This window comes from Leptidea sinapis, chromosome 1 (genome assembly GCF_905404315.1).
Source record: "Leptidea sinapis chromosome 1, ilLepSina1.1, whole genome shotgun sequence".
NCBI classification, from domain to species: domain Eukaryota; kingdom Metazoa; phylum Arthropoda; class Insecta; order Lepidoptera; family Pieridae; genus Leptidea; species Leptidea sinapis.
This window is the reverse complement of record NC_066265.1, coordinates 6,530,200-6,557,896: the sequence shown is the minus strand read 5'-3', so window position 1 is coordinate 6,557,896 and position 27,697 is coordinate 6,530,200. Positions and strand designations below refer to the sequence as shown.

The 27,697-nt window shown below is 32.8% G+C and overlaps 1 protein-coding gene across 1 annotated transcript in view; it reads right to left on the bottom strand.

The window, feature by feature from the left end:
- The window catches only part of LOC126968052 (collagen alpha-1(V) chain), a 111,913-nt gene that overhangs the window by 26,668 nt on the left and 57,548 nt on the right, over positions 1-27,697 (bottom strand). The window contains exons 5-17 of the mRNA XM_050812879.1: positions 24,502-24,639; positions 22,362-22,553; positions 19,144-19,296; positions 16,908-17,025; positions 15,499-15,582; positions 9,799-9,848; positions 8,668-8,874; positions 6,664-6,807; positions 5,895-5,984; positions 5,275-5,512; positions 4,405-4,473; positions 2,237-2,343; positions 1,483-1,575 (exon numbers count right to left, since the gene is read on the bottom strand). Coding sequence (XP_050668836.1) covers positions 1,483-1,575; positions 2,237-2,343; positions 4,405-4,473; positions 5,275-5,512; positions 5,895-5,984; positions 6,664-6,807; positions 8,668-8,874; positions 9,799-9,848; positions 15,499-15,582; positions 16,908-17,025; positions 19,144-19,296; positions 22,362-22,553; positions 24,502-24,639 — 1,683 coding nt within the window. The remainder of the gene's footprint in view (positions 1-1,482; positions 1,576-2,236; positions 2,344-4,404; positions 4,474-5,274; positions 5,513-5,894; positions 5,985-6,663; positions 6,808-8,667; positions 8,875-9,798; positions 9,849-15,498; positions 15,583-16,907; positions 17,026-19,143; positions 19,297-22,361; positions 22,554-24,501; positions 24,640-27,697) is intronic.

Genomic DNA, 27,697 nt, shown 5'->3' with positions numbered 1-27,697 from the left:
CATTACGACTGGGCGAGTTAGAGCTGAAATTACTACATTTAACACGTGGTTTGTGAATTTACTAATGTCGTGTTATAACTGTTTTATATTGGTTTTGTATATTAGATGCAATTATTTTGTTTGAGTATTATAGTGTTGTTTCAAATTGGCTTTGGTTCCACGATGTCACCAGGCACATACGACATGACTACCTTTAGAAAAACCTTTCAACAAACTATAACTTTACTGATAGAAATGTTGGGCTGGGATTTACTTACGACGCTCGATCCTGCGCTGCCCTCATCCAGTGTATTTCGGCGATCTTGACCAGATCGTCGGTCCATCTTGTGGCGGGCCTACCAATACTGCGGCTTCCGGTACGTGGTCGCCATTTGAGGACTTTACTGCCCCAATGGCCATCTCTCCGTCGAAGTATGTACCCTGCCCACTGCCACTTCAGTTTCGCAATCATTAGGACTATGTAATTGTTAATTTGTTTGTGCGTAAAGTTTTATTATCCAGCCTGAGCCGACATATGTATAAAAAAAGATTTATTTATTAATATTTGTCTATGTTCGACAGAACTTGACTCATGAAATAAAAATTCCGGTTCGACCAATCAAAACTTCTGACAGAAAACATATCCTTCTAGGATTCCGTAGAGGAATAAGACCGTAAAGACTCAAAATTACTAACACCTAGGTTTCAGTGATTTCCAGATTAAACATACTGAATAACGACACAGTTTTAATACGAAAATTTTGCTAAGAGTTACGCATCTAAAGCAAATACAATGTTCGAGGGAACAAACCAATAGCGCCAAACGAGCGCCGTAGACCATGCTTACAAGTTATCATTAATTGTCCAACTAACATCAAAATTAATGTTTGAACAACATCGAGATCGAAATGTCCAGAGAAGAGGAAATAGTGCTTTTTGTTTTAAGATCATGTGATCGAAAGGCTTCAAAATTCTGTTAATAATTCAAGAAATAGATTCAAGTCCCACTTAGTTCATATTGACAACGAGTAGCATAGCATTACTTTCATAGCCACCTAGTTGCGTGGCGTTCCTCCACAGTGTGGTTTTCAAGGAACTTTCTTCCACGTACAGCCAAGCTGTGGAATGAGCTTCCTTGTGCGCTGTTCCCAGGACGATACCATATGGGTAACCCCATAAAAAGCGCGTCCTTCTTCATCTGGTGTTGCAATAAAATATGGGCGGCGGTGATTACATAACATCCTGGTGACCCGTACGCTCGTATGTCCGCCTCCTCCATAAACATAATGTTATTAAAATAAATAAAATTTGATATTTTTATCAATAACAATAAAAAAAAACCTAAAATATCTGCAGACTTAGTAAAAGTCATGAATATGTGATTCGATATTATAATTATCTTATTTACATTTTAATCCTTCTGAAAGTATTTTATTCAGCAAGGAAAATATATGAAAGTACCAGTAAAAGAAAAGAATTTAAAAAGCAATTCAATTCACTTACAGCCACATACTGCCATCCGTTGTTTACTCGTACCAGCAAAGCTTGTTCCTGAATGACATAAGCCAGCGTGCCTCTTGGACTTTTTGTTCCCAACTGTACAACAAATTGAAAAATGTTAAATTAAATGAGACAACTTTGTATTTTTTTTACGATTCTTATATATTAGCTTCTGCTTCAGCTTCATTTTTAGTAAGTTTATTAATAGATATTTACCCCCCTACATACACCCCTTTACAAACTGATGTGGCTTCATGAAGTTTACCAAGTGTTGTTGCAATATGCCATGTTATTGTCACTGTCTATGGTTATTCTATTCTATTCTAATGGTTATAGTTATAGTGGGTAAAGGGGATTTAGTACAGTTCATAGTAGTCCTGTGTCACTGTTACCAATGTGATCAATTCTAGTCTCTGCTAACTTTGACTATTTTCATGAATTTTATTATATTTTTGCAGTGCGCTGACGTGTCTCAAGTGATTGAAGAATTGATCTTCCCAATGAGATGCTACGGTTATGCATTAAAGGATCACATTCAGAGAGAATGTGTAACGGGGTTTCATCCGTACTATTAGAGAAACTAACGTTCATATAAGTACTAGGGTTACATAGGGCTTACAGTTGGCCACTCAAGGCAAATCATCAATATTTTGCAATGTAATATCAAACTTACATGAACGATTAAATTATAATATTAATAAAATTGAAAGAGAAAACAATTCTTTCGTAATATTTAGTAACTGTTAAGAAATCTTACCCGTAGTAAAGAGTCTGTGGTTTTAAAAAGAATCGTGCCAATGATAGTTCTTCCGTCTTCCTCTTCATCAAAGTCACTCAGGGGGTCCACTGGATCAGAAAAGTCAGCTGTGAATACATTAATAATTTAAATGCTTTGTTATGTTTTTATAGTGATAACCCTCACTTCTGGGATAAATAACACAAATGCACGGGTTCGAGTCCCGGATCGTTCATAAATTTTTTTTTCAGTTTTAGTTGTGTTATTTGAACGCTATTTTTTAAACCATGAGTAAATTCTATTTTGTACTTATGTTTTTTTCTATATTTTTCGAAAATATTTGATAGTGCTGAATATGATATTTTTTTTTGATAACTTCCTTTTTTAAAATAATTCTATATTTGAATGTTAAGTTAATGTAAATAGTTTTCCATTGTAATTGTAAATTGAGTACTTCTATTCGACACTGTGGTTATTTCAACAAATTTCTTAAAAATTTAATGCCACTTAAAAATTCTAGACTAGCGCAGCGATGGATTCGTACGTTATGTATCGTTTGATTGTTATGATTTAGTAGCTCGATTTTTATAGATTGTATAGACCGAGATATAATAACTTCGTTTTGGTTTCAATTTGATGTGATCCGGAGTAACAGATGGACTCACGGGCAACAAATTGATCTTATAATGGATCTTTTTTCCTTCAGAGGTACGCTAGCTATTCTAGGAAGCATGATATAGTGAATGTGTCACCCCTCAAACATCACAATATCTGAATATATCTATCAGCTTATGTTGGCTAGAGAAATTCAAGTTGGAACGCAAAATCTCACAACACGTACACAGCTGAATCGCCATTTAAATTTTATGACGTTGTTAGCTGCATAGAACATTTTCTCAAACGGGTGACAAATTTAAACTTTCCAACTTAGATTTTATTCTACATGTGATAGAGATTGTTGAAGAAACAGCTCACGAGATAACAGTCACTGTATGACGTATCTATTTATTTATGACAATATAGACAATATACAATGTAGATGAAATAAAAAAAAAACCTTCAAATCTTTTGAAATATAAATTATAAATCCCCATTTATGGAATTATAGCTTTAATTAAAGATAATATTTACCTAAATAACGATTAACATTTTATTTAGATAGTGATTTTGAAGTATGCAGTATGCTACCAAAGGCATTGGCCATAAATTTATTTTTCCATTTTCACTACGAATTTCTACAAATTAATCATTACACCCTCGGTTTCCTTATCACGCCAGTAGCTCGCGCACAAAAGCTATTTGGAGTGAAAGAGCAATATTGCATAATAGTTTCATAATATACTTATAAAACTTTACCTTAATTACTTACTGCTAGCGTCTTGAAAAAAAAACTAGCTCTATAAAGTGATCCTATAGCAATTCCTTTTATTCCCTTTAGAGATACGGAACCTACTTTTGACCGTTGGTATTCCTTTAGCATATATTTTTACGACGTAAAATCAACAATGGTAGGAAAATATTTGAAAACATAGAATATATTATGTAAACTAAATCTCGGGATTTTCATGCAAGCCCGCTCATGTTATTATTCACGCTGGAGACGTGTTAAATCTCCAAGCCACGAGTTACCTAAGCTGACTGAATTAAATGCTTCCTAATCAGCATGAAACAATTCCCCAACTCAATTTCTAACTAGTTGCACTCAATGTGGTTAGTTCAACCGTCTTGTCCTTTGAAATGTTTTACTTATCAGCAGTAATGTGTAAACATTACTGTGTGTCGGTCTGAAGGGTGCTATAGCTAGTGAAATTACTGGGCAAATTAGACTTTACATCTTATGTCTCAAGGTGACGAGCGAATTGTAGTACCGCTCAGAATTTTTGGGTTTTTCTCAGAATCATGAGCGACACTGCATTGTAATGGGCAGGGCGTATAAATTACCATGAGCTGAACGTTCTGCTCGTCTCGTCCCTTATTATCATGAAAAAAATATATATAGATTATGTTGTTTTATAGCTGAGGCTGAACAAAATCCGGACTAGAATTTAAAAGTCCAGACAATCCGGATCAATCCGAATGGATGGTAAACCTAATCAGAATGGACTATAGTATCCTCGATTACCAACTTATATTAATAAATTTGTTTCCTATATGATATAACATAGACTTTTCCTTTATTATTTTCTTACCGTATTGGCCTTGTCGAGACATGTAATGGTTTAAGCTCCTCAAAATTTGTAATGCGTCTCTTGATTTCCCTAAAACAAAAAGTGGATCATAATTTTTTTAATTGCTGCCATATATGGGAAGATCCCGAATCAGAATTAGTCTAAATCAAAAAAGAGACGATCCAGGGCCAAGCCACATGGAGACAAAAGATACGGAGGGCCGACCCCAAATGAAATGGGAAAGGCCCAGGCAAAGAAGAAGATATATATCAATTTGTATTTTTTGGGCCTCAATAAAAAGTGTGGATAAAAAAAACTTAAATATCTATACAGATTGATGTACCTAATAAATTAGGTAAATAATATATTATTCAACGCTACTATTAAACAAATATTTTATTTTTATTTCATTAGTTTTGAGCGATAATCTCAAAAGCTACCTGGTTCGGCAATTTGAAAAATTATTTGCACATATAGAAATCTACTTTATATCTAATGATATTTCAATTTTTAATAATATTTAGAGATATCTATACAATAAACCCAACCCAACTTATATACAATTTTTCATGGATCAAATTCTGATCGGGGAAAACAATAACCAGAAATATTACATCCCATGAAAGGTGAGTTAAAAATAACATATTAGTAATATGATTTTATTGTTCAAACATGACATACATAATACACATATAGTTTTTGCCATTGCCAGTGCACAGAGATAGATAAACCACATACAAAAATAATTCAAAATTCGAAAAGAAATTCCCAACCTAAGCATTACTCGGAACTTATTACAGGAATTTATCTTATTGACCCGTAAATAATGAAAAATCTCTGGGGCAGAGCCGTCCGTATTCGTCTCATTCTATAAATTATGCTCATTCTCACCCGCAGTCGGTTCGTGTCGATTAATCCCCGGGCTATCAGTCAAAGTGTCCATTGGGTGTTCATTAGCGATAGCAATTGCTGGCCCGGGAGGCCCCGGAGGCCCGGGTGGTCCCGGTACAGAGACGTACTGCACATTGCCTGTCAAGGAGCCCGGGGGACCCGGGGGACCTCTTGGTCCATCCTTTCCAGGAGTCCCCGGAGTGCCATCCAAACCTCTGTCGCCTTTTTCACCTTTAATCTATATGTTAACAAAGACTTTTATATTCCCATTTGTTGAAAAATTAAAAAAAAATCTACAGGTAAATTGTAATTTACTATCTTCAAAACTTATAATTGTTAAAATTCTATAAAATCAATAACAATACATTCAAATAACTAACTTAGTTAACGTAGTATTCTCCCCATAGGCTAGACCACAATTATTTTATACAAATAATAAAAAAAAAACTTTTATATTATAATCTCCTACTATTTATTTATTTTAACAACACTTGCATCCTTAAAGGCAACATATTATTCTTTATAATAATAGTGTAATTATAATGGTATAATAAGTATTCTAAGGTAGTGATAACTATTAAATAATACTTAACAATAAAAAAAATTATAGTACAAATTACCTTGTCCAGTTCTGCTTTCGTAAGACCTGGATCTCCCTTCTCACCCTTTGGACCTTGAGCTCCAGGTTGACCAGCTACACCCGGGGGACCCTAAGAGGTAAAACCCCATAAAATTTAATGTACATTACAAAAAATATACTGCTTGAAATTCATTATGTATGAAAGACTGTTTAGTTGTCACCAGCGATACGTTGAGACATTTCTCAAGCGCATGAGAACCAAGCAGTTCATAACATGACTTACAATAAACTTGTTGCTTTACAGAACCCCTTTGTTAAATCAACCGTCTGCAGTCTTTTAGAAACGATATGGCTTCAAGCCTCAAGCATACTCTCACCATAAAGGTTACAACCTACACACATCTATAATCGTGTTGCAGATTTCCATGATCAGCTGTTCGCACTTCCCAATAGAAGAGCTATTTGCTCAGCTACTTTCTCTAAAAAACCTATTGTGTGATCTTATGAAATGAAAATTTATTTCACAAATTATGAATGAACATTAATATCAGCATAATAATCGAAAGTAAATAATGTGATTAAAAGACTTGGTCAGTGTTAGGCAGCTTAAATATGGCGCCTTAGACCGCGTGGCCAAACTGACTTGATAGCAGTATTAGAAATTAATTACACAACTTCAGCCCTGCTACAATCAGCCGTGGAGTTTCGCAGCCGAATGTAATGCGACATGCGATATATGGGCGAAACAACTTGAGGCGATGTAATAAAAGTTTCACGTTTAAAATGAGTAATAAGATTAGAATTCATACTGTCCATCCTGGAAGCCCAATATCGCCAGATAGTCCATTCGTGCCAGGTTCTCCTGGGGGCCCGGGGACCCCTGGCGGGCCCCTGGGACCAGGGGCGCCCGGGTGGCCACGCTTTCCTCTTGGTCCAGGCTCACCTTTGTCACCCTGAATGTAAATATTTATCAAATAACATAATATAAAGTACAGTACAGAAATTAAATTTGTAACAAAAAAATTTTAACGATGCGGGACTCGAAACCGCGCCTCTCGGGTTCCGTCCGAGCGCTCTTACCAACTGAGATAACCGTTTGGGTTTTCGAATTCGAGTTTATAAATTTTTGTTTTTGGGGTTATCACTTTAAGAAACAAATTGTTTAAGTACAGTACAGTTTTATTATTATACTAGCTGACCCGGCAAACGTTGTTTTGCCATATAAAGTATAATTCACGCGATAGTTTTATAAGTAATAAAATATTGCCTATATTATAGCCTGTACATCATTTTGTTCTATTGTCAATAGTTTTTGCAGCGCACGCAAACTTTGGTTTTCGATTTTGCACCTTGTGTTACAAAATAGCAATGTTATTACGGATCCCTAATTTTGAAAAAAAAAACATAGCCTATAGCCTTCCTCGATAAATGGACTACCCAACACTGAAAGAATAATTCAAATCGGACCAGTAGTACCAGAGATTAGCGCGTTCAAACAAACAAACAAACAAACACTGCAGCTTTATAATATTAGTATAGATTAGCTTGCGTATCTATATATATTGTATATCTATATACGTATTAAATAAAGCCAATTTAATTAGTAAGGCAAATGTTTATTGTACACTTATTTCAAATTTGAAGCACACTTGACCGGAGGTTTAATAATTTCAATATAATTTCTGTGCATACCTATAAAATATACAATCAGTTTAAAATTAAAATTCAACTTAAAATAAAAATAGTTGAAATAGTTTAAAATATATAATATGTAAAATTTTATGAAGCTAAAGTGTTAACTGTAACTATGTTTAGTTGGTAGGCATTTATTTGTGAATAACTTATTATTAATATTAAGCATTATCTAATATTTTATCACAAACTCTATAGTCGTTGCCTAATGAATATGTTGGTTGATATTTCAAAATTATATTGTATTTCATATTAAAATGGACCAGCACCTTGTATAATTTCTTGCACCACCAGAAGAATAACAGGTACTTTGCTGGCGTTTTAGGAATGTTTTAATAAGAATAAATACGCAAATAAAAGCTGAAAGTGGTAATCACTTTCAGAGTATAGACAAAATATAGTGCAATGAAATTTTATGTCCAAACCCTAAGATGTTTTAAATTTCTTGTTTGGTAATGATGAGTTTTGATTTGAACCTGATGGCTTCGTTTCCCAATGCTCTAAATAAAGAAAACATCTCTCTCTACCCTTGCTCATCGCTTGGTAATCTCAGTATTGGAACTTGAATTCAAATGAAATTTACACAAACCTATATATAAGCTAATTGCTTTCAGTCTATGTTGCGTCGAGCTTTTGCCCGATTCTGGTATAAAGTATTCATTGAGGCAAATATCCCGTAAGTGACTATTTCCCGTAATTCGACTATTTTAGAGTTATTTTTTATTTTGTTTAAATTATTATAATATTTGTAATACATATTATATTATATACATGTTTTCTGAATTACATTTCCATAAGAAACTAAAAAGCCCATTATCTGATATTTCCTCATGTGCAATAACGAAATGGCTTAAAGTTTTTTCTTCTCATATTAATTGGAACAAATTGTTCACGTCCAATACAAGATAAACCTCGATGGAGTTTTCAATGTAGAAATGTAAACATATAACCATGCAATATATTAATTGTAGGAAAATATAATGGCATGAAAAAATAATATTTCTATGACGTACGTATTAAATCATCATATATTTATGTAAATCCTTAAGTGCTATATTATTGTAAAGAGAACATTTCTAATCGGATTACAACAGTATGTCATTATATAATTAAACAACTACCTTTGTCATAATGATAGCTTCATCTCTAGAAATAGCTACCGGCCCCGGAGGCCCTGAATCACCCTTTTCTCCTTTAGGGCCCGTTAATCCCACAGGCCCCTGTGTGCCAGGTAGTCCCGACGGTCCAATATCTCCGCGTTCGCCAGCCTTGCCGTCGTTTCCAGGAAAGCCCTGAGGTCCTTCAATACCGCGTGTTCCCTTTTCCCCCTAATAAACAAATTTATTGGAATTAACAGGAATTACATCTGCCCCTATTGAAACTTCTTGACAATCACGTACACTGACAAGAGCGAATTGACCGAGAAGAATGAAAACTTTACTGGGATTAAGACGTTCGATTAATTTGAACACGTATCCACAATGAGCTCTAAGAATATTGTTATTGTACTGAGCTCTGAACCAAAAACATGCAACGGCAGCATAAAAGTAACAATATAATCTGAGTCATAACGCATCAAAATACGACCTCAGCAGATACATGCCGCAATACGAACTCAACAAGATATTTTATTAGGATAAAATGTAAGTGAAGAAACGATCACCAAGAAGGAAGACTACTCCACGTATATTCGTTTAGTAGTTTAAAGATGTCTGTTTTAAAGTCAAAGTTCTTTATTTGCCAGAAACATTCACAAGTAAAGTTGTAACAAATTTAAGAGTAGGGACATGTTTCATATTGACAGACATGCAAATATTTTAGTGGTTTCGTTTTATAATATTATAATCTAAAACAATCAATAATTACTGCTACATTTAATGTGACCAACGTAAAGCTATACCTAAAAAAATCCTACAATATACAATTACAATAATTAATGAAATTTTAAGAGATTATAAAGTAATAATTATTGAGTTTTCTACTCAATAATTATTACTCAAAGAGTTTTTAATAGTGTTAATAATGATAAATAGATTTAATGTAAACATTAACTCAAAATCTATTCAACTGAATTATGTTATATTGCGTTTCTTTAATCACTCCATTTCTTTTTTATTCAATAAAGTTATATTACATTCATCGAACATTCTACGTACATAAACAGTTCCAAGAGCTGGAATTATAGTTAATAAAACTAAAGCATCATTAGGTTTGATATATTTAATAGTTTCTTACACCTGGCTTTTTATTACCTTTTCTCCTCTTTCCCCTTTATCGCCTTTTAGCTTAACATCCCGAGGACCTAAACAGAAATGAAATATATTAATCATTTATAACATTCAAAGTTGCTCAACTTGCTATGGAATTAGAAATGAGGTGATCCGACAGAGAACTAAGATCACCGATATAGACTATCTATAATTTATATTATAGTTACTATGATATTAAGTTATACTTTATTTCTGTATTTTATTTTACTATATTATTATGTATTACTTCGTTTTGTCTCTTTTGATAGGTGCTTGCCCTTACTCGTGGCATAATTTTACTCCTGTTATAAACCTGATATTGTTTATCATTAATGATGAACAAATATTAGTGGTATGTGGGATTTGCTTCAGAATCAGTTGGGTTTACGATCTCGTAAAGAGAAGATGTTTAAAGAATTAAAAGCTGCAAAACAGAAACCAGTCATTCAGTTAAGTTTCGTTACGCCTGATCTTTATACAATTCATATTAAAATTAAGATGGCTTATTGCATACGTTGCACATACCGAAAAAAAAACATTTCTTTAAAAAAAAAGTTTGACACTTGCATAGATTAATTAAGAAACATAAATCCTTTCCAACTGTTCCTGCACAATTGGTTCCTTACAAATTATTTCAAATTTTAGATGATAACAGCCTACCAAAGCTTGGGAGCTGTCTCCAAATCTTCATTCAAATTAAAAATTCAAATATTTTCAATTCAAACAACATTCAAAATCACTTATTGAACGTGAAATACTAGCATCCATTCAAAATTTACTGCCTCAGAACTGAGAAGAATGGGCACAAGAAACTCAACGGGCTTTATTTATAAAAATATGGATTACAATGTATTATGTACAATAAAGATTTATATATTTATATGATTTATAGATTTATATGATATAATTAAAGAGCCTGAGGATGTCCGCTTCATTCCCAACCTGTGGTATGAGTAAAAAAATCATTTATGTTATAAAAACCTTTTACACACAAACGTTTATTAATTACAATTCTTTTAAATTTAGTAACACATTTGTTTTGTAGATTATCGGGGATCATATTGTAAAAGCAATTACATTGACGCATTAAAAACTTATTAACTTGACTTAACTGAGTAGTAGGCATAACAAGTTTATGTTTGTTCCTCGTGTTAACATTATGATTGTCACAGTTTCTAGAAAATTCGTTAATGTGCTTATGAACATGTTATAGAACATTATCAAGAATATGTTGAGGTGCAACAGTCAAAATGTTTATTTGTTTAAATTTTTCTCTTAATGATTATTTAGGGCCTAGGTTATAAGGAGTACAAATAGCCCAGCCCTCCTCTGCAACAATATTAATATACCATAGGGCGCAATACTATGCTAGATAGATACTAGTCGCACCGTATACTAAAATATACTAGTCGCGCCATATACTAAAGTATACTAGTCGTGCCGTATAGTAAAGTATACTAGTCGCGCCATATACTAAAGTATACTAGTCGCGCCGTATACTAAAATACACTAGTCGCGCCGTATACTAAAGTATACTAGTCGCGCCGTATACTAAAGTTTACTAGTCGCGCCGTATCTATGTCTGTTAACCGTCTAATATAATGAACGGCAAATGCTGCAGAACTAAGCCTATTCGCCAATCCTTCAAAATTGGGCCCAATAGCAATTTGGATAAATTAGAGAAAATATCTCTAGGTTTTGCGTTCAATTATAAAAGCAGAATTTTTATTGATATATTTGATGACCTCCAAGTATTAATGACACCACTTGAAACCTTTTGCTTAGCTGCTTTTATACAAAACATGAAAATTAAGTATTAATTTAACCTGCTTATATTTAATTAATTCTAAGCGCCTTTGCTGAATAAAACGTTTAGATGAGAATACAATTGTATTTTCTTTACTTCATTGTAGTACTTGTTATGCACACTAAAGTAATAAACCTGGCCTGTTTCCATGCGTTGCCTAACAGCAGGGCTTTGTATAGACGTATAAATTATCTAAGTTTAAACGTAAAGATACCGCATTAATTTAATAAACTCAGCTACCAAAGATATCAAAAATGTTATAACTGAAGTATGTCGTTACAAAATAAATTATTCATTATCATTCAAAGTTGCAAGAGAAACTAAAAGAAAGAATACATAATACGCCTGAATTATTACTGATACTAAGTTGACATTGAACAAACTTTGCGATGTTTGAAAAATGTGTTCGAAACCATTATGGAAAACACTAGCAATCAAAACTTTTGCCACTCCTCGAAACTTCAATTTGTATTTCTTCGCATTTTGATTTTATTTACTTTAACTTTGAATCGTTTCTATCGAGAGTTCTGTAATTTAGTTCTAGTTTTGAGTGCTTCGTAATTATTAGGTGCTAGTGTTAACCGATGTTTGAAATCTGAGATAGTTGCAAGTATATTCTACGGATTGTCTTCGAGAAACTATTAAGAGCTATTTCAGGCCAGTTTGATTGAAGAGGAGCAAAAACAATCGTTCATATAAGGGTCACCTGCTGGTATGTGATCATTATATTAATATTATAATAATTATGTTATTAAATTCGTTAAAGACGTTTTCATATTATTTATCGTTAATATACACATGAAAACAATGAGTCAATAACAAGTGGGAGGCTCCTTTACACAGGTGCCGGCTACATTGTGGGTACCACAATGCATTTTTCTGCCGTGAAATAGTAGTGTGTAAGCATTATTGTGTTGCAGTCTGAAAGGCGCCGTAGATAGTAATATCACTGGGCAAATGAGACTTAACATCTTATGTCTCAAGCGCAAGTGTAGCACCGCTCAGAATTTTTGGGTTTTTGAAGAATCCCGAGCACTGTAATGGACAGGTCGTATCAATTACCATCAGCTGAACATCCTGCTCGTCTCGTCCCTTAATATCATAAAAAATAACATACAATTATAATACTTAACTTAATCAATTATTTGTTTACTATAAAAAAGTGCAGAAATATTTAAAAACCTGCCATTATCAAAATAACCCGCATTAAAACTGTTATATGTAACAAAAATTTCATCTAGTCTTTTAAAAACAGTATATTGTTAACTTATAAAACACGGCGTTTTTGAAGCGAAAATCAACAGTGTCAAATGCAGTGAAATTTTTATTTCCGGCCAGCGATCTTCGTTCGCATCACAACGGTTTGCACATGTGCCAAAAAAACTGTTTCAGCTACCTCAATTATTCTGGTCCGGGCTTTTGAAACGGAATTTCTAATCGTAACAGGATCTCGACATGAAATTTCTGTTTCTTTACTAAGCATTTCAATAAAAGGAATGTCTTTTATCGAAATTAAAAATTTAAACAAAATATGTGCATATTATTGCATTAATAAATTATATATTGTCTGTTTGAATGAACATTTCAAATCATCAACATACAATTTTAAATATTTTTCTCTATATTTATGAGATTCAATGGTGCCCAAGCATAAATGATTTGTGTTGATAGGTGATAACCACGTGATAAAAATAATAAAGGTTAGGTTCGTGTAAGCTCGAATAAAAAACAAATATTAAATTATTGCCTCAAAGTCTTATTTGAACATCAACTCTCATCATCGGCTTCAAAAATTCTGCACAAAATGGGTGATTGAATAACTAAGACAGATAGGTATACTTATCTTTATATCTAAACATGTTGACACGAGAGTGGGTCAGGGATTGGAAATAATACTCAGCTTATAGGAACTAGTCTTTATTTGTGTTCACTTTTTCTGAACTTGCACTTCGCCGGTCTGCCGCTGTTCCTCTTGCGGCGGCGGTACCTTCAACGCATCACACCGCACCGAACACTAAGTCTCTTCTATCTTCTTCTACTTGGAACACTTCCACTTTTCACTACTTCTTCTTTTCATCTTCTTCTTCTTCACACTTTCGAGTCAGAAAGAGAACTGCCGTAGGCCACGCTTAGTACGGCTTATAAACCCCGGGATCTGTTCTATTTTCAAAAATGATTCACCCATTCCATCATTAAATTAAAATTGTACTAGAAAATTCTTTTAACTATTTTTGTCCTGCTTACACATTTTCCACCCCTTTTTTTATGTTCGATTTGATCCTGAACTTACTAGAAATTTCCATTAACTTTACAAAACCCAAAAAATTCCATACACTGGTAGATGTATCGAAACCGGGTCTACAGCGTCTAAAGTAAACACTTTTACGCTAAAGCTACGAGTTTTGCTGACGGAGCTGTTGAAATTATCAATGTCTTGAAGTTTGACAACTCTCGTCATGTACGTTGCTGCACGATATGACGTTTGACAACTCTCGTCATATACGTCGAAGCGTAGCTACGCGACAATATATTTAAGAATACAATTTTTTGATAACTATATTTTCTTAAGTATGTCAAATATATACTTAAAATATGTAAAAGTAATATTATGAGGGTACTTTGATAATATAGAGCACATAAATTAAAGTAAATTGACGCCACAAACTTATAGAGCGAGGGCGGATGATGGATGAACCTATTGGGAACCATCATACTAACAAACCTAGACATACATTCCGCGTTCAGTAAGGATATACAAAAAAAAAAGAGTTTTTCATGAAAGGATTGATACATAAGGAAGATGGCGGGAAGTATAACAAGACCATGGAAATGGTGATCCGTATTATCTCGTTTTTGTTACAATAAGGGACAAGACGAGCAGAACGTTCAGGTGGTGGTAAATGATACGCCTCGCCTATTACAAATCAGTGCCACTCAGGATTCTTGAAAAACCCAAAAATTTTGAGCGGTAACTACTGCACTCGTCACTTTGAGACAAGATGTTGTCTTATTTGCCCAGTAATTTCACTAGTTACGGCATCCTTCAGAAATAAACAATAATGCTTACACATTACTGTTTCACGGCAGGAAAAGGCGCCGTTATGGTATCCATAATCTAGCCAGCATCCTGTGCAAAGGAGCCTCGCACTGGTAAATGTCCTGTTACGGCATCTTTGCGCCTCGGATTTTCCTATTATTTTAATGCCTCCGGGAAGCACAGGGCAATCTACTTACCCCTTTGAGTGACTAGGTATATATGAAATAGTTATTTGAATTATTATTGCCTTAATAAATTAACAATCATGTAAGTAATACCATGTTTACTTAGTAAGTTCAAGTATATTAATTAACTAATACGCTTAAGGGCGGCACGTCACGTTCCCTAGTGTCCTTGTTTGCACTTATGTAATTCATATTGCTATGCTGTTATGTTAAAGACTATTAAAACATTGATTGGATGTTTTTGTATTGGAATGTCAATGTTTCATGTATTGATAAGAAATATTAGCTTCTAGGTTTAGCGATTTTCTCCTAGAACTTTAACGCTGGATTAATATTTTTCCAAACAAGATCAACATTGTCAATATCAGCTGTGTCTCTCTGTCTTGCTAGACTACTTTCAGCAGTACTAAAAATGGCTTAAATATTCTTTACAATTGAAACAGTTTCACACAGAATACTTCACTCCCCGTCAATTTCTAAAATTGTGTTACATAATTAACATCTAAATCAGTTAGCTGTTTTGCAGGCCCAAAACTGTTCTTTAGATTCCTAGTAATATTTTTGTATATTTTAAAAATATCATTTGTCAATATAACACGTGAAGTGCAGCTGAAGATCAGCAAATTTTTCCAACATTTTATATAATCGTTTGTTATGTGATATGAAATACTGACCTGTTCGGACTAAGTCTCCCAAAACTGAGTTATCTGAAATACTGGGCGATGGAAGTCCGGGTGGACCAGGCAAACCTCGAGCACCTGTTATACATTAAAAAAAAAATTAAGTTGAAGAAATTATGATTACTAAAAAATATTAAGCTTTGTATACTATAAAAACGTTAGCTTTTTAATATTAATATTATTACTTATAAATTTTTTAATAATAATACTGACTTAAATGCCGGCAACGCTCCTGTGATTCCTCTGGTGTTGCAAGAGATTGTGGGCGGCGGTGATCACTTAACAACAGGTGACCCGTACGCTCGTTTGTGCTCCTATTCCGTAAAAAAAAATATTTAGTGGAGGTACCTACTATATAAATGTTAACGACAAAGACTTTAACTAACTAACTTTTTTGTTAGGAATTGAGATCATCATCATTTAATACTTTTTATCAAATGGAATCGTATATGATAATTTCCGTAACAACTAATTATTCCTCGTGTGGGGGCATCGGGTTGCAAATTCTTTTGTTTACCCATTCTTTAAAACATTAGATTCCATTGTTTAAATTAATGTGAGTGACAGTTCTGTGAAAACTGAAATACTAAAATCTGAGAATAGCTTTAATTTGCTTTTGTTGACGTCATTTACTTTTAACATTATATTAAATTGCTATCGTAAGAAAACAGTGATGCTTACAAATATTACTCCCACAATCCTAAGCAAAAAAATTTATGATATGTTATTACTTAAGAGACGTGTAGTTCCTTAACAAATTTATTTATATACTTTAATATAATATAGTTAACGAGCATTACTAATTGATATTAAAACATTAACAAAATTTGAGAATTTTCAAGTCTGATTTAAGTCTATATTTGTTTGCATTAATTGTGTATGACATCTATGGTGCAAAATAATATAACTTCATTACATACATTATTGTAGAGCCCATTGATAGACGTAAAAACACCTCAATATAATATGTCGTTTTATTTCTTTACTACAACAAGCAACACTTTGATGCAAAGAAAAACTACAACTATAACGTTACATAACGGTAGAAATTAATGAATTCCATTCATAACAATTCTATTTCCAACAAACTGTCCAATATAAGACATATGACTATGAAACATTTAGTACTACCGTAAACTTCAGAATAGCGCAGTATTAACTCAAAAATAAACGAAACTCTTTGAAGTAAAAATAAAACGAGCGGTATCGAACATAAAATGAAAGTATAACAATAAATAATGCTCTCTGTACTTACATTTCGGAATCCGCTGTCTCAAGGGTCCGGTAGCGAAATAAAGATTTTCCGAATCGTTGCTATAAAGCCCTAAAATCTTGCGAACGCGTTCCTCCCGCATAAATAAGGGCATAGTGAAACATAAAATTTGATGGTTCAGTTAGCTTACCTTTCTCGCCTTTCTCAGCCGGTTGTCCGTTGGCGCCAGGCAAACCGGGCAGACCGTCTTTGCCTGCCTGGCCTCTTTCACCCTTCACACCATGTGGACCTCGAACCCCCGGATAACCCTATAACGTAGTTATAAAATTGGCCCTACATAACCTCTCTTCACGAGGGTCAAATGGTTTGTTATTGCATTAGGAGAACTTTATTACCCGAAAACGCACGTACTAAATTACAAGGAGTTCTGCGTACGTTCTGATTTTAAGTGGGCTCGTTGAAATTTTGATGTAACTGCCTCCTGGGCTTGTTTTAAGATGTCTTTCTGGCAAGTAGACTTTTATTTGTTATGTAATATTTGTAAATGAGCTCATATTTTTCACTGCTGCGATTTCTTTGAAACAATGCAAAAGTTTCATTGTTTTAAATAAATTTATTAACAGCATTGTCAATTACGAAATAACTTAAAACTTTTTGAAGATTTGCACTGAATATTTAAGTCTTTCAAAAATGTAATCGTTGATACTTAGAAAAATACTGTTGACTTAAGACTGTTTACGTACAGTAAACAGTGTTTGATAGTATGTAAATGCGTAAAGGAACTTAATAACAATTGATTGCCAAATATACTTGAGTGGATTTATTGATAGTAACATTATCTTCATTGAAATGTTTAATTTTGGCATAATAGAAACAGAACTTACAACGGTTGTTTATTCTCAAAGCAATTAAACTAATTCGAGAAAGAAAATTCAATTACAAATTATTTTAACGTCAAACAATACTCTCAATACCAAAGACTTACGTAATTCTGCGAGTGGATTCGTTGTCTTCACCCTTTTCTTGTTATTTAAGTAATTAGACTGCTATGTTTCGTAACAATTTCTACAGAAATTCAAAAAGATTACAATGGTAAAATAATTTGTCACTACTCGTTTATTATTTTTTAATTTAACTAACATGGTTAATAAATTGTCATATTAGGAGTCTGTATATCATTAATTTAACCATAAGCTTCAGTAAAAAAGATTTATAATTATAATAATCTAGTCTTTCTAGAGCAAAACGAATTTACTAGAGATGATAATAAATCCAGATTAGTTTTTCAGCCCCAAAAACACGTTTAGCAAAATTCACGCAAATCATTAATTCCCATTAATTGCTAAGTACACACCATTTCGTAATAGCGAAAAAAATTTATAATATTATGATATATCTATCATATTTGTACGAGCTAAATATATTGATGTATATTTTTGAAATCTTTGCATTATTTATATTACTTTGAGATTGACAACCGTAGTAAAGTTCCGTTACTATTTTCCCAAAATAAATATAAATAATTTACAGATATGGGGGAAAATATATCAGCAGGCCAGAAAAATGGCATGGTAATATTAGAATTTATTGCAAAAAAATCACTTGCACACGGAAAGGGACTCGTTGTAAATAGGAAACGTGGATGGATAAACAAATACAAAAGATTCACAAATGTGGAAACATAGATAGCAGTGTAGCGTCGCGCCATGTCGCATATAATTTCACATTTCTTCGTACAATTAAAGCTAGACGGAAATATAATGAGGATATAAAAGAAACAAAACAATTGTACCAACATCCTTATGTTATACGAGCTCAAACAGAGCGAGGTATGACAGTTATTTGTTTAATTGTAATATTAAACTAGATTGTGATCAGTCCGCTGATAAATTTGTAAGTCTGTGGGTGGAATACATACCATTCAAAACAACCTTTCTTAATCTGAAAAGTTATATACATATTGCTTAAATATGTATATACATCTGTTTTGCTTACAAGATATGCGAGATCTATATCAATAGTAATATTAACTATATAAAGTCTGATATTATTAAAAGCCTTTTCAAATTCTTCAAAAAGAAAGACAAAGATTTTTTTTTAAAATTCATACAACGTTATAATACCGCGAAGGATATTATTATAACAATAAAGAACAACACAGCAGAAATAATACATTCACATGAATGTAGGAAAACACGCATTTCCCAAGGGCGTATAATATACTAGTGATTTTCTTGCTTTGGTTCTATAAAGATATAATATCTAGGATTGTTTTAAATGATATTAACAAGAACAACTTGTGCGTTGGTAAACAATTACAATATAACAAACATAATTTAGCAACTCAACATCAAAGTCCACTGGCATAAGCCATTAATTTTATGTAAAATGTCACTCGGATTGTGTCAAAATGATGAATTACTTACTCGCTCGCCTTTGTCGCCCTTAGTTCCATGTAATCCCTTCTCCCCCTTATTGCCAGGGTAGCCGCGTTCACCTTGGGGACCTGGAGGGCCTATGGGACCCCTTTCTCCCGTCACACTTATTCCTCTTTCACTGCCATATGATCCCGTAGATTCCTATCCGAATAACGAAAGGCGATTAGTTTCATCGACCCCTGATTTTTCTATTTAACTTTGTGCTTTTACAAACTTTTTAATGTCCTTTGAGTTATAAGTATTTCAGCAGTACAGTGATGACATAGTTATTTTTTAAACGATCATTTTATGTGATAAAAACCAAACTAAAATGATATCTATAAATTAACATAAATCTTATTATGCAAATTGAAAAATGAAATAATTTGATCAAATTAATGTATTGTCATCGGTCCTCGATAAATCTACGAAGTTTGTCATAATCGCGCCCAAAGTCGGTTACAAACAAAAATACATACAGGTGAAGCTGAAAGCTTGTATATACTTTAATAATTTATTTCATTTTTGTTATTTAATTTTTTAATGACAAACACACTATATATACTACCTATACAAATTAGTTTTATATATTATAGGGTAAACATGTCTGATATAACGGTGTATATAAATTTGCCAAAACATTATTAAATAATAATAATAGAAAATTTACAAGATCAATCGTAAATGTTTAACGTAGAGTTTTGCAAGATGATAATCATTTTGGTATTACAATTCTAATACAAAAATAACTATTCCTTTCTTTAAGTCAGTTACAAAGTCATGTATTCACACGTTTCTATTGTTTATGTAATATCAAAATTCTACCGTTTATAGGCCAATTTAGATTAATATTGATTACAAAGTACATTATTAAAAAAAAGTACATTACTGTGTTTCGGTCTGAAGGGCGCCGTAGCTAGTGAAATTACTGGGCAAATGAGACTTGACATCTTATTCCTAAGTTGACGAGCGCAGTTGTAGTGCCGCTCAAAATTTTAGGATTTTTAAATAATTTTGAGCGACGCTGCATTGTAATAGTCAGGGCGTATCAATTACAATCAGCTGAATGTCCTGCTCGTCCCGTCCCTTATTTTCTTTAAAAAAAAGATTTTGAGTTTATAATTGAGCAGTCAATTATATTAACAGTGGATTTAAAATGATTTTTAACATAGATTATGTTTACACTATGTGAGTGTAAGTAAATGTATATGTAACTTTAATATTAACTAACAAAGCCAGAGTATTTGCAAGCAATAAGAGTATAAAATATAGAATAGCCGAGGTATAAGTATGTTCAAATAAAAAAGAGAATTACTGAGAAGTTTAGAACACACAACACAACAATGAGAATCAAGAGACAGTGACAGTGACAGCACTGACTAATAAGATTGACAGTGAGAGACGTAAATATTTTTTATCGTTTTTATTCAATAATTAACCATATAATATAGAATAAAAGTGAGATATCCATTTATTTTTTAATAGTAAATGAATCTTTCTTTATCATATAAGTAATCAATTTCAGATTGCTATGAAACAACATACTAAAACTTATGTAGGTATTAGCAAAAAAATCGATTATTATGATTTTATGTAGGCTATGGATAAAATACTAGGTACAATTATTATTTTTAAAATATACGTTTTGATTCATAAGTGTTACAAATATTTACTTGTAATAGAATAAAATATTAAATTAATTATGGTGTAAGACCCATGTTCATCGGTTTTGGGGCGGATTTCGACATTGTCCTTAATAGCTATCCATATCATAGTGTTTTTTTTTTAAATAAAGCATTTATTTATGGAAAATAGCATATTTTGTTGCACAGGAACTTGAAAGGAAAAACTCGTAATAAGACCACTAGTATTGCTAATTATTTTAACAAGCGGTGATCAAATACATAAAATAATTAACCTGCTATAATTAGCCACAGTTAAGGAATCCGGATGAAAACATTAATTTTGAAGCATGATACTTAAAAATAATATTCAATGAATGAATATACTATTAATTGAAATAAAAATATGTTTATTATGCAGTTATAGAGCACGCTAGCGTTTAGGTTAAAAAGTACAAAATAAAACAATTTCAATTTATTGTGATTGAAGCAATAGGAATGGACTGCAACAAAATCCCCTGCAGGAATTAACAAACATACAAACAGATATCGGATTTTTACACTTGTTCCTTATAATAATAACTGTCTTTTAATGAAAGAGCCTTCAAGATTTGCTAAGCTATTTCGGAAATTACAATGAAATAATTTTAATTTATTTCCCGGTATAAGTGCTATGAAAACACCCATAATAAGTATTAAGTGTATATATTACGCTGTAATTTTTGCAATAAAAGTAGGCAATTAAATTTTATATACATTTATAGACTATGTGCATAATAATTTTATTTCATACTTTATATTGTGTTCTGCGGAAAGCCATTTCCGGAAAGATACCAACAAAATTTAAATATAATTGCTATACAATTGGTTAGCCTTGTCGAGGACTTCAAAAGCTAACAAGGTTCTTAAAACTTTGTCAGCGTAGTAACATAAAGAAAATACCGCAAGACATTTAGGTCTTCCGGTAAGTCTCGAAAGTCCAATATTAAAAGAGCAGAGAAACTAAAACGAGTTGATTTTAATTAATATTCCAAGAGGTCGGCGCCATTTATAAAATAAATATTTCCACAAGTCAGTAACATTAATAAAAAAAGTATATTGTCAAATTGGAAATAAGGTATTGGGTATTGAATGTTATAATTGTTATGAAATTTATTACACATGAATTATATTGAGGAGATTGGAAGCCATAAAATTATTACTACGAAAGCATGTATATTTTAGTTTTGATTTATATAGTTGATTATAAAACCAATTTGTTTTCATTGAAAATACTCATTTATAATAAGGGTTGTTGAACATTATTTTGTGTGTGTAAAATAATATAAAACACAATATGAATAACTTATAGTTGGTCTACTAGCTTGTGTCAAAAGTGAATTCGATACATTCACAGATATTATCCTAACTATAAGCATTCTTTTTCTACACGTAAAATAATACACATAGATATACTTTCACGCGCGTAAAATAGCGCGTACAAATCGCTCGGTAATCAACGGAGTTGAAGCTGTAAGCTTCGAATCGGAATCGAATCGTGAATGGTTCAAGCTTAAAATTTATACTCCTTGTTGTTTTTACATTATAAACTTTCAAATATCTTACCAAATTGGAGGAAATGATTCCTGCAGGTCCTGGTGGTCCAGGAGGCCCTTGGAGCCCTGGTGTACCATCGGAGCCAGGATCTCCTTTTGGTCCAGGTTGACCTTCAATACCCGGAGATCCAGGTTCACCAATCTCACCTCGCTCTCCCCTTTCGCCTTGAGGCCCAGTTGGACCCTGTTCTCCCATTTGACCCTGTCGGAAATTAATACATCTTTAGTTCAAGATTATGATTGCCACTGGCACTTTGGTTTCCTATAGGATTTCAGTTAGACAGTATCAAGCGGAATTTTGACAGATAGAGACGTGTTAGTATGTAATATGTCTATAGTACGATAAACAATCAAACGACTGACCTAGATTTTGAATTGTCGAATATTACCGGCTCTAAACACACTTTGGGCAAAGAAATTCTGTTTTCCTTATTACCTCATTTCATTATTGTGATTTAATATTTACGATGGCAAAAAAATGTGAAGAAATGGCGGTAAATGATCGAAGTTCCTTATACAAAATGCGTTTCAAATTAGAATTTTAAAAAAATTGGAATAAACAATAATATCTTGGCCAGATTAATTATATTATAGTACCAACAATCTGCATAATGCGGTATTATGTAGAATGCCCCGGCAAAGTATTTGGTACCTAAAATGTTCAGGCAATAGAAAAAATATTATTCATTTTATACTTTGCCTTCCTGTTTGTATGTATGTATAGGATCTTCTGCTTCCGCAGTTAAACCACTTAGTTGGGTCCATTTTGCATGCAGTGATTTCTAGCCACTCCAACCAGCCCAGTTCCTTCCAGAAGTTCAGAACACTCAGCGACTTTGTCTTTACTAAGGTTTTTGCACGTGTGTTGTTGCCACTCTTGCACATTTCAAGATTACATGAGTGATCGCTTCACTTAAGGCTGTCCGATAGGGCTTTACACCGATTGTGAAAAGGTGCTTATTTAGGATGTGTGATCCATTAGGGTGCCACCACGATATAACGAATATCGTGTCTGTTTAGGCTGCTAAGTCCACGTGGAAGTTTGGGCGATAATGCAGCAATCGTTTTTTTTTACTATCACAGCTTGAGACATTTATCCATCGAGTGTTGTTGATAATAGAGCATATCCATGAACGCATTTGCGATTCTGTACTTCGACCACTTTTTTTTTATTTATTTGTTTAATATTATGTCTCAATAAAAATAAAAGATCAATTAAGAACAACACTTGGCTTTCGTTAGTTAACAAAATTTAAGATCATGGATATTTATACCTTAGATCATTTATAAGTATATCATCTATCTAGATAGAATGTGACAGCTGTGAAAACCTCGAAAAAAATTGAGCTTGACAGTTAACCTCTATTTTAAGCAATGAACGCAAACAACACAAAGTGACATACAAACAGCGAGATTGTAAGTCGTAGATTGTTACGCACAATTAAGTAATAAACCTGGCCTGTTTTCATTGGCTGTAGCAGCAAGAGGTTCTATCCGGACGTATAAATTATCTAAGGAGTATACAATATGATTGATAATAATGCATTTATATAAAAAATTTAAACATCCTGTTTTCGTCTATCTATCCATAAAATAATGTTAAGATCGTGACAGGTGCAAGTTAAGTTTTAAGCTATTGCATAGCTTCTATCGCGGGCTTTGAGCGTGGCGACCGAATCCAGAAATTCCGTAACGAAAATAACCTAACACTTACTAGATGTTTATAGATATTTCGGCACACTTTTACAGTTACCGTGTAACAGCGGTTATCACATATGCTCGTTGTGCAGCTGAAGGTCCCAGGTTCGAGCCTGGGGTAAATTTTGATTTTTTTTTAATTTCTTTTATTTTTTTATCACGTTTTTTAATTTTTATTATTATGACAAGCATTTTTATTTAGTTTCACCTGTCCCGTTGTCTGTCTGTAATCAAATCTTGCAAGTTAAATTTTACTCAGTTCCCGTTTGCTTTTTTTAAAATTAATTTTATTAAAAAAAATACTGCATAAATAAAATTAATAAATAATTATAATTGCATAAGTTGATAAAAAATGCTATGCAATAGCTTCACCGCAGCAGTCCCCGAGTGCCACACGTCTTTTTTTTATTAATGTATTGTTCTGTACACTTTATAAGAAAAAGAATACTTACTGTTTTACCAGGTGCTCCAGTCATACCATCAGCTCCAGTGATACCCTGTGGGCCTGGTGATCCTTTTAAGCCTGGTACCAGCGACAGTATTTGTGATAGATCATTCACGCTGCATTTACATTGAGACGACAACGTGACCTGGTGGAAAAGAGAATAAGGTAGTCAAAATATCTTGGTCTATGTTAATAAAGAGTAATTATTAATTATCCATTTGAAAATAAGTACAAAAAAACCAACAAATTTTTATTTTTCTCCTTCTTTTCAAAATCAACGACTTATAAAATACAAATGTGCGAAAATTAAAAATTATTTACAATCCCATGCATTTTTATTTGCTATATAAGCTTTTACGCATTTTTAAAAAGTATCCGGTTTACAAATATTTTAACCTTGTTTAATTGGTAATTATATAATATAATATAGTATTTCTTCGGGGATTTAGTTTAATCAGACGGAAAATTCCCTAATTAAATGATTAATTTTCTATATTCATTCATTAGCCTTGTGTGAATAAGTGCTAGTTTATGTTTATTTTTTGCATTACAATAATTATAAACGCTACGTTTAAATGTTATTTTTTTGACCGCTCCTACAGCCCAGTGGTTAGTGACCCTGCCTACTGACATTTTTGGGGTTTATTGTCTGAAAGACGTAAAGACTGATTGGTAAGCCATTCTAAAAAGATGGGTGTAAAAAGAAAGCGAGCAGATACGGCTAAGCGTACCAACACTTTTAATTACTTTATTAACGATGGTGAAGGGAAAGCCCAAGTGTGTCAACAATTTTTGACTTGTACACTAGATCTCAAGCAAAAAACATTGTACAATTCAGTAAACAACGCATCATTTGGTAGAGCAAAATAAGATATGCGTGGAAAACACGAACCCCAAAATAAAACCCCAAATTTAGTTACCGAAAAGGTACAAACATACATAAATGTATTACCAGGTTTGCCTTCACACTACTGCAGGAAAAATAGCACAAGAACAGAGAGAGAAGAGACTCAGCTTGCAAATGGCAACGCCTATGCTGGAGAAAAACTTTTTAAAATAATATTCAACACTGAATTTAACATTGGATTCCATTTCCCCCGCAAATATAAGTGTCTGAATTGTGCACAATATGAGAATAATAAGAGTTTTAATGAAGAAGAAAAACGGAAACAATTGACAAAGAAGAATCTGCTGAAAGGTTTAGCACATCAAAGTATTCATAATAAAGACAACAGTGTTTTATGCGCATCAGTTGACCTTCAAAAGGTGTTGAGCACGCCCCACGGTGAAAACATGATGCTGTATTACTCGCACAAAGTGGCTGTCTATAATTTAAATTCTATGAATCAGGCACTAGAAACGGGTTCTGCTACACATGGTCAGAAAATACTGGAAAAAGGGGTGCCAATGAGATATCATCAATTTTAGAGAAGTACATCAATAAATTGGATCTAAGGGGTACAGTGAAACATTTATTACTATATTGTGACTCATGTCCGGGGCAAAATAAAAATAAGATAGTATTAACATGTTTAAATGAAATACTTATGAAGTGTAACACTCTTCTATCAATTTAGATAAATTATTTGCTCCTGGGGCATACCTATATGCCGGTCGACTCTATGCACTCAATTATAGATAAAAGCTTATGAGGCATTATAGTGTGGGCACCGTCGCAGTGGAGCACAGTTTTTACTATGTCTAAGAAGTCACCAATTATGCTGATTTTAACAAATGGGACACAGTTGCTGAAAAATATTTTAAAGGTAATTTAACCGGAAAAATTAGCAATTTGAGGACAGTAACATTTAAGAAATCGGTGGCAAATATGGCTTTTGTGAAATGCTCTATGAATCCGGATGCGCAAACAGAACAAATCGATATAGTGAAGAAAAATAACCTACAGCTTAAACCATGCAACAAAGCAATGCAACAATTTCCAAAAAGAAATACACGGATCTGAACAAATTGTGCTCAAATAATGTGATATCAACTGTGTATCATACGGAATATCGAAGCATGAATAATGATACCAAAGTTCAAAACTGCTTGGCTGAAACAGACGAGGAAGATGAAGTATTGGCCTAAGATTGAAATGGATCCAACTCACCATTTGCTATTTTATACTGGTTTTTTAAATACCGTCGAAAAAGTTTATTAGTTAATGAAGATTGTATTGATTAGAAATTTATTTTATTTTATTTTTAAATGTCGGAGACTGAAAGAAACGTTGATTCTCATTTTTTTTTTATTTTAGTAGTTGATAATTTTTTGTAATAGGTAGGTACTTAGATACCAATCTCTGAGATTCTAAATATTGTTAAAAAAAATACGAATTAACAGCTGTATTTTCATTTATTTCTCGAAACTATTTCCCTCTTAACTCAAATTTGCCTTTGCCAAGCTATCTATCCAATTTAAGAACTGAGCTCTTATCAGAGGAGGCAGCCCGGCTCTAGCCCATCTCAATGCCCTACTAATTTACGTAACATTATTAAAAAAAAGATAGGAATTTTCATAATCTTAAGCAATTAAGACTTTACTCTTACACATTAGTAATGGAGTATACGTTATTAATTATGGTTCAATTCACTTTAATTTTGGCACTACAGTATTTAAGTAGCTCTTATTGTGTATTAACTGAAGTTATAAGTAGTTTTAAAGGTGTGATTAGACAAAATTAATTATCTCTTACGTCTTTTTACTCGAAAAAACTAAAACCATAACCTACCTTTAAGGATTTTTAGTGATTCAACATAATGACCACATCACTTTTTAAGTTGTTTTAACATGATGAAACCAGACTTGTAAAAGTCCTTCCAGTAATTTAAGATTACGAACTTTACATAGTTGTTATAGTTCCAGAAAATTTGTCGTTTTCCAATTTTTATACGTAAGACTTATAAGTAATTTTGATTGCTATAAATATTTGAATCAAATGGCGGTTAAGAAATTTTGCTTTACTGTAAATTGAAGTCATTTTTACTTAAGCGCCACTATATCACAAACCAGCAGTCCAATTAATATGGTTTGTACTTCTGGACATAGAAAATGATTATATTATATATATTAGTATATAAATAAAATTGACCTTGACGTCATCGAAATTCGTGTGCTGGGAAAAAAGTTATGAATTAAAAACGGAAAAAAAAATCTTTAAACGGCTTTTTCTCGAAATGGTCATTTGGAGCTTCAGTAAATTT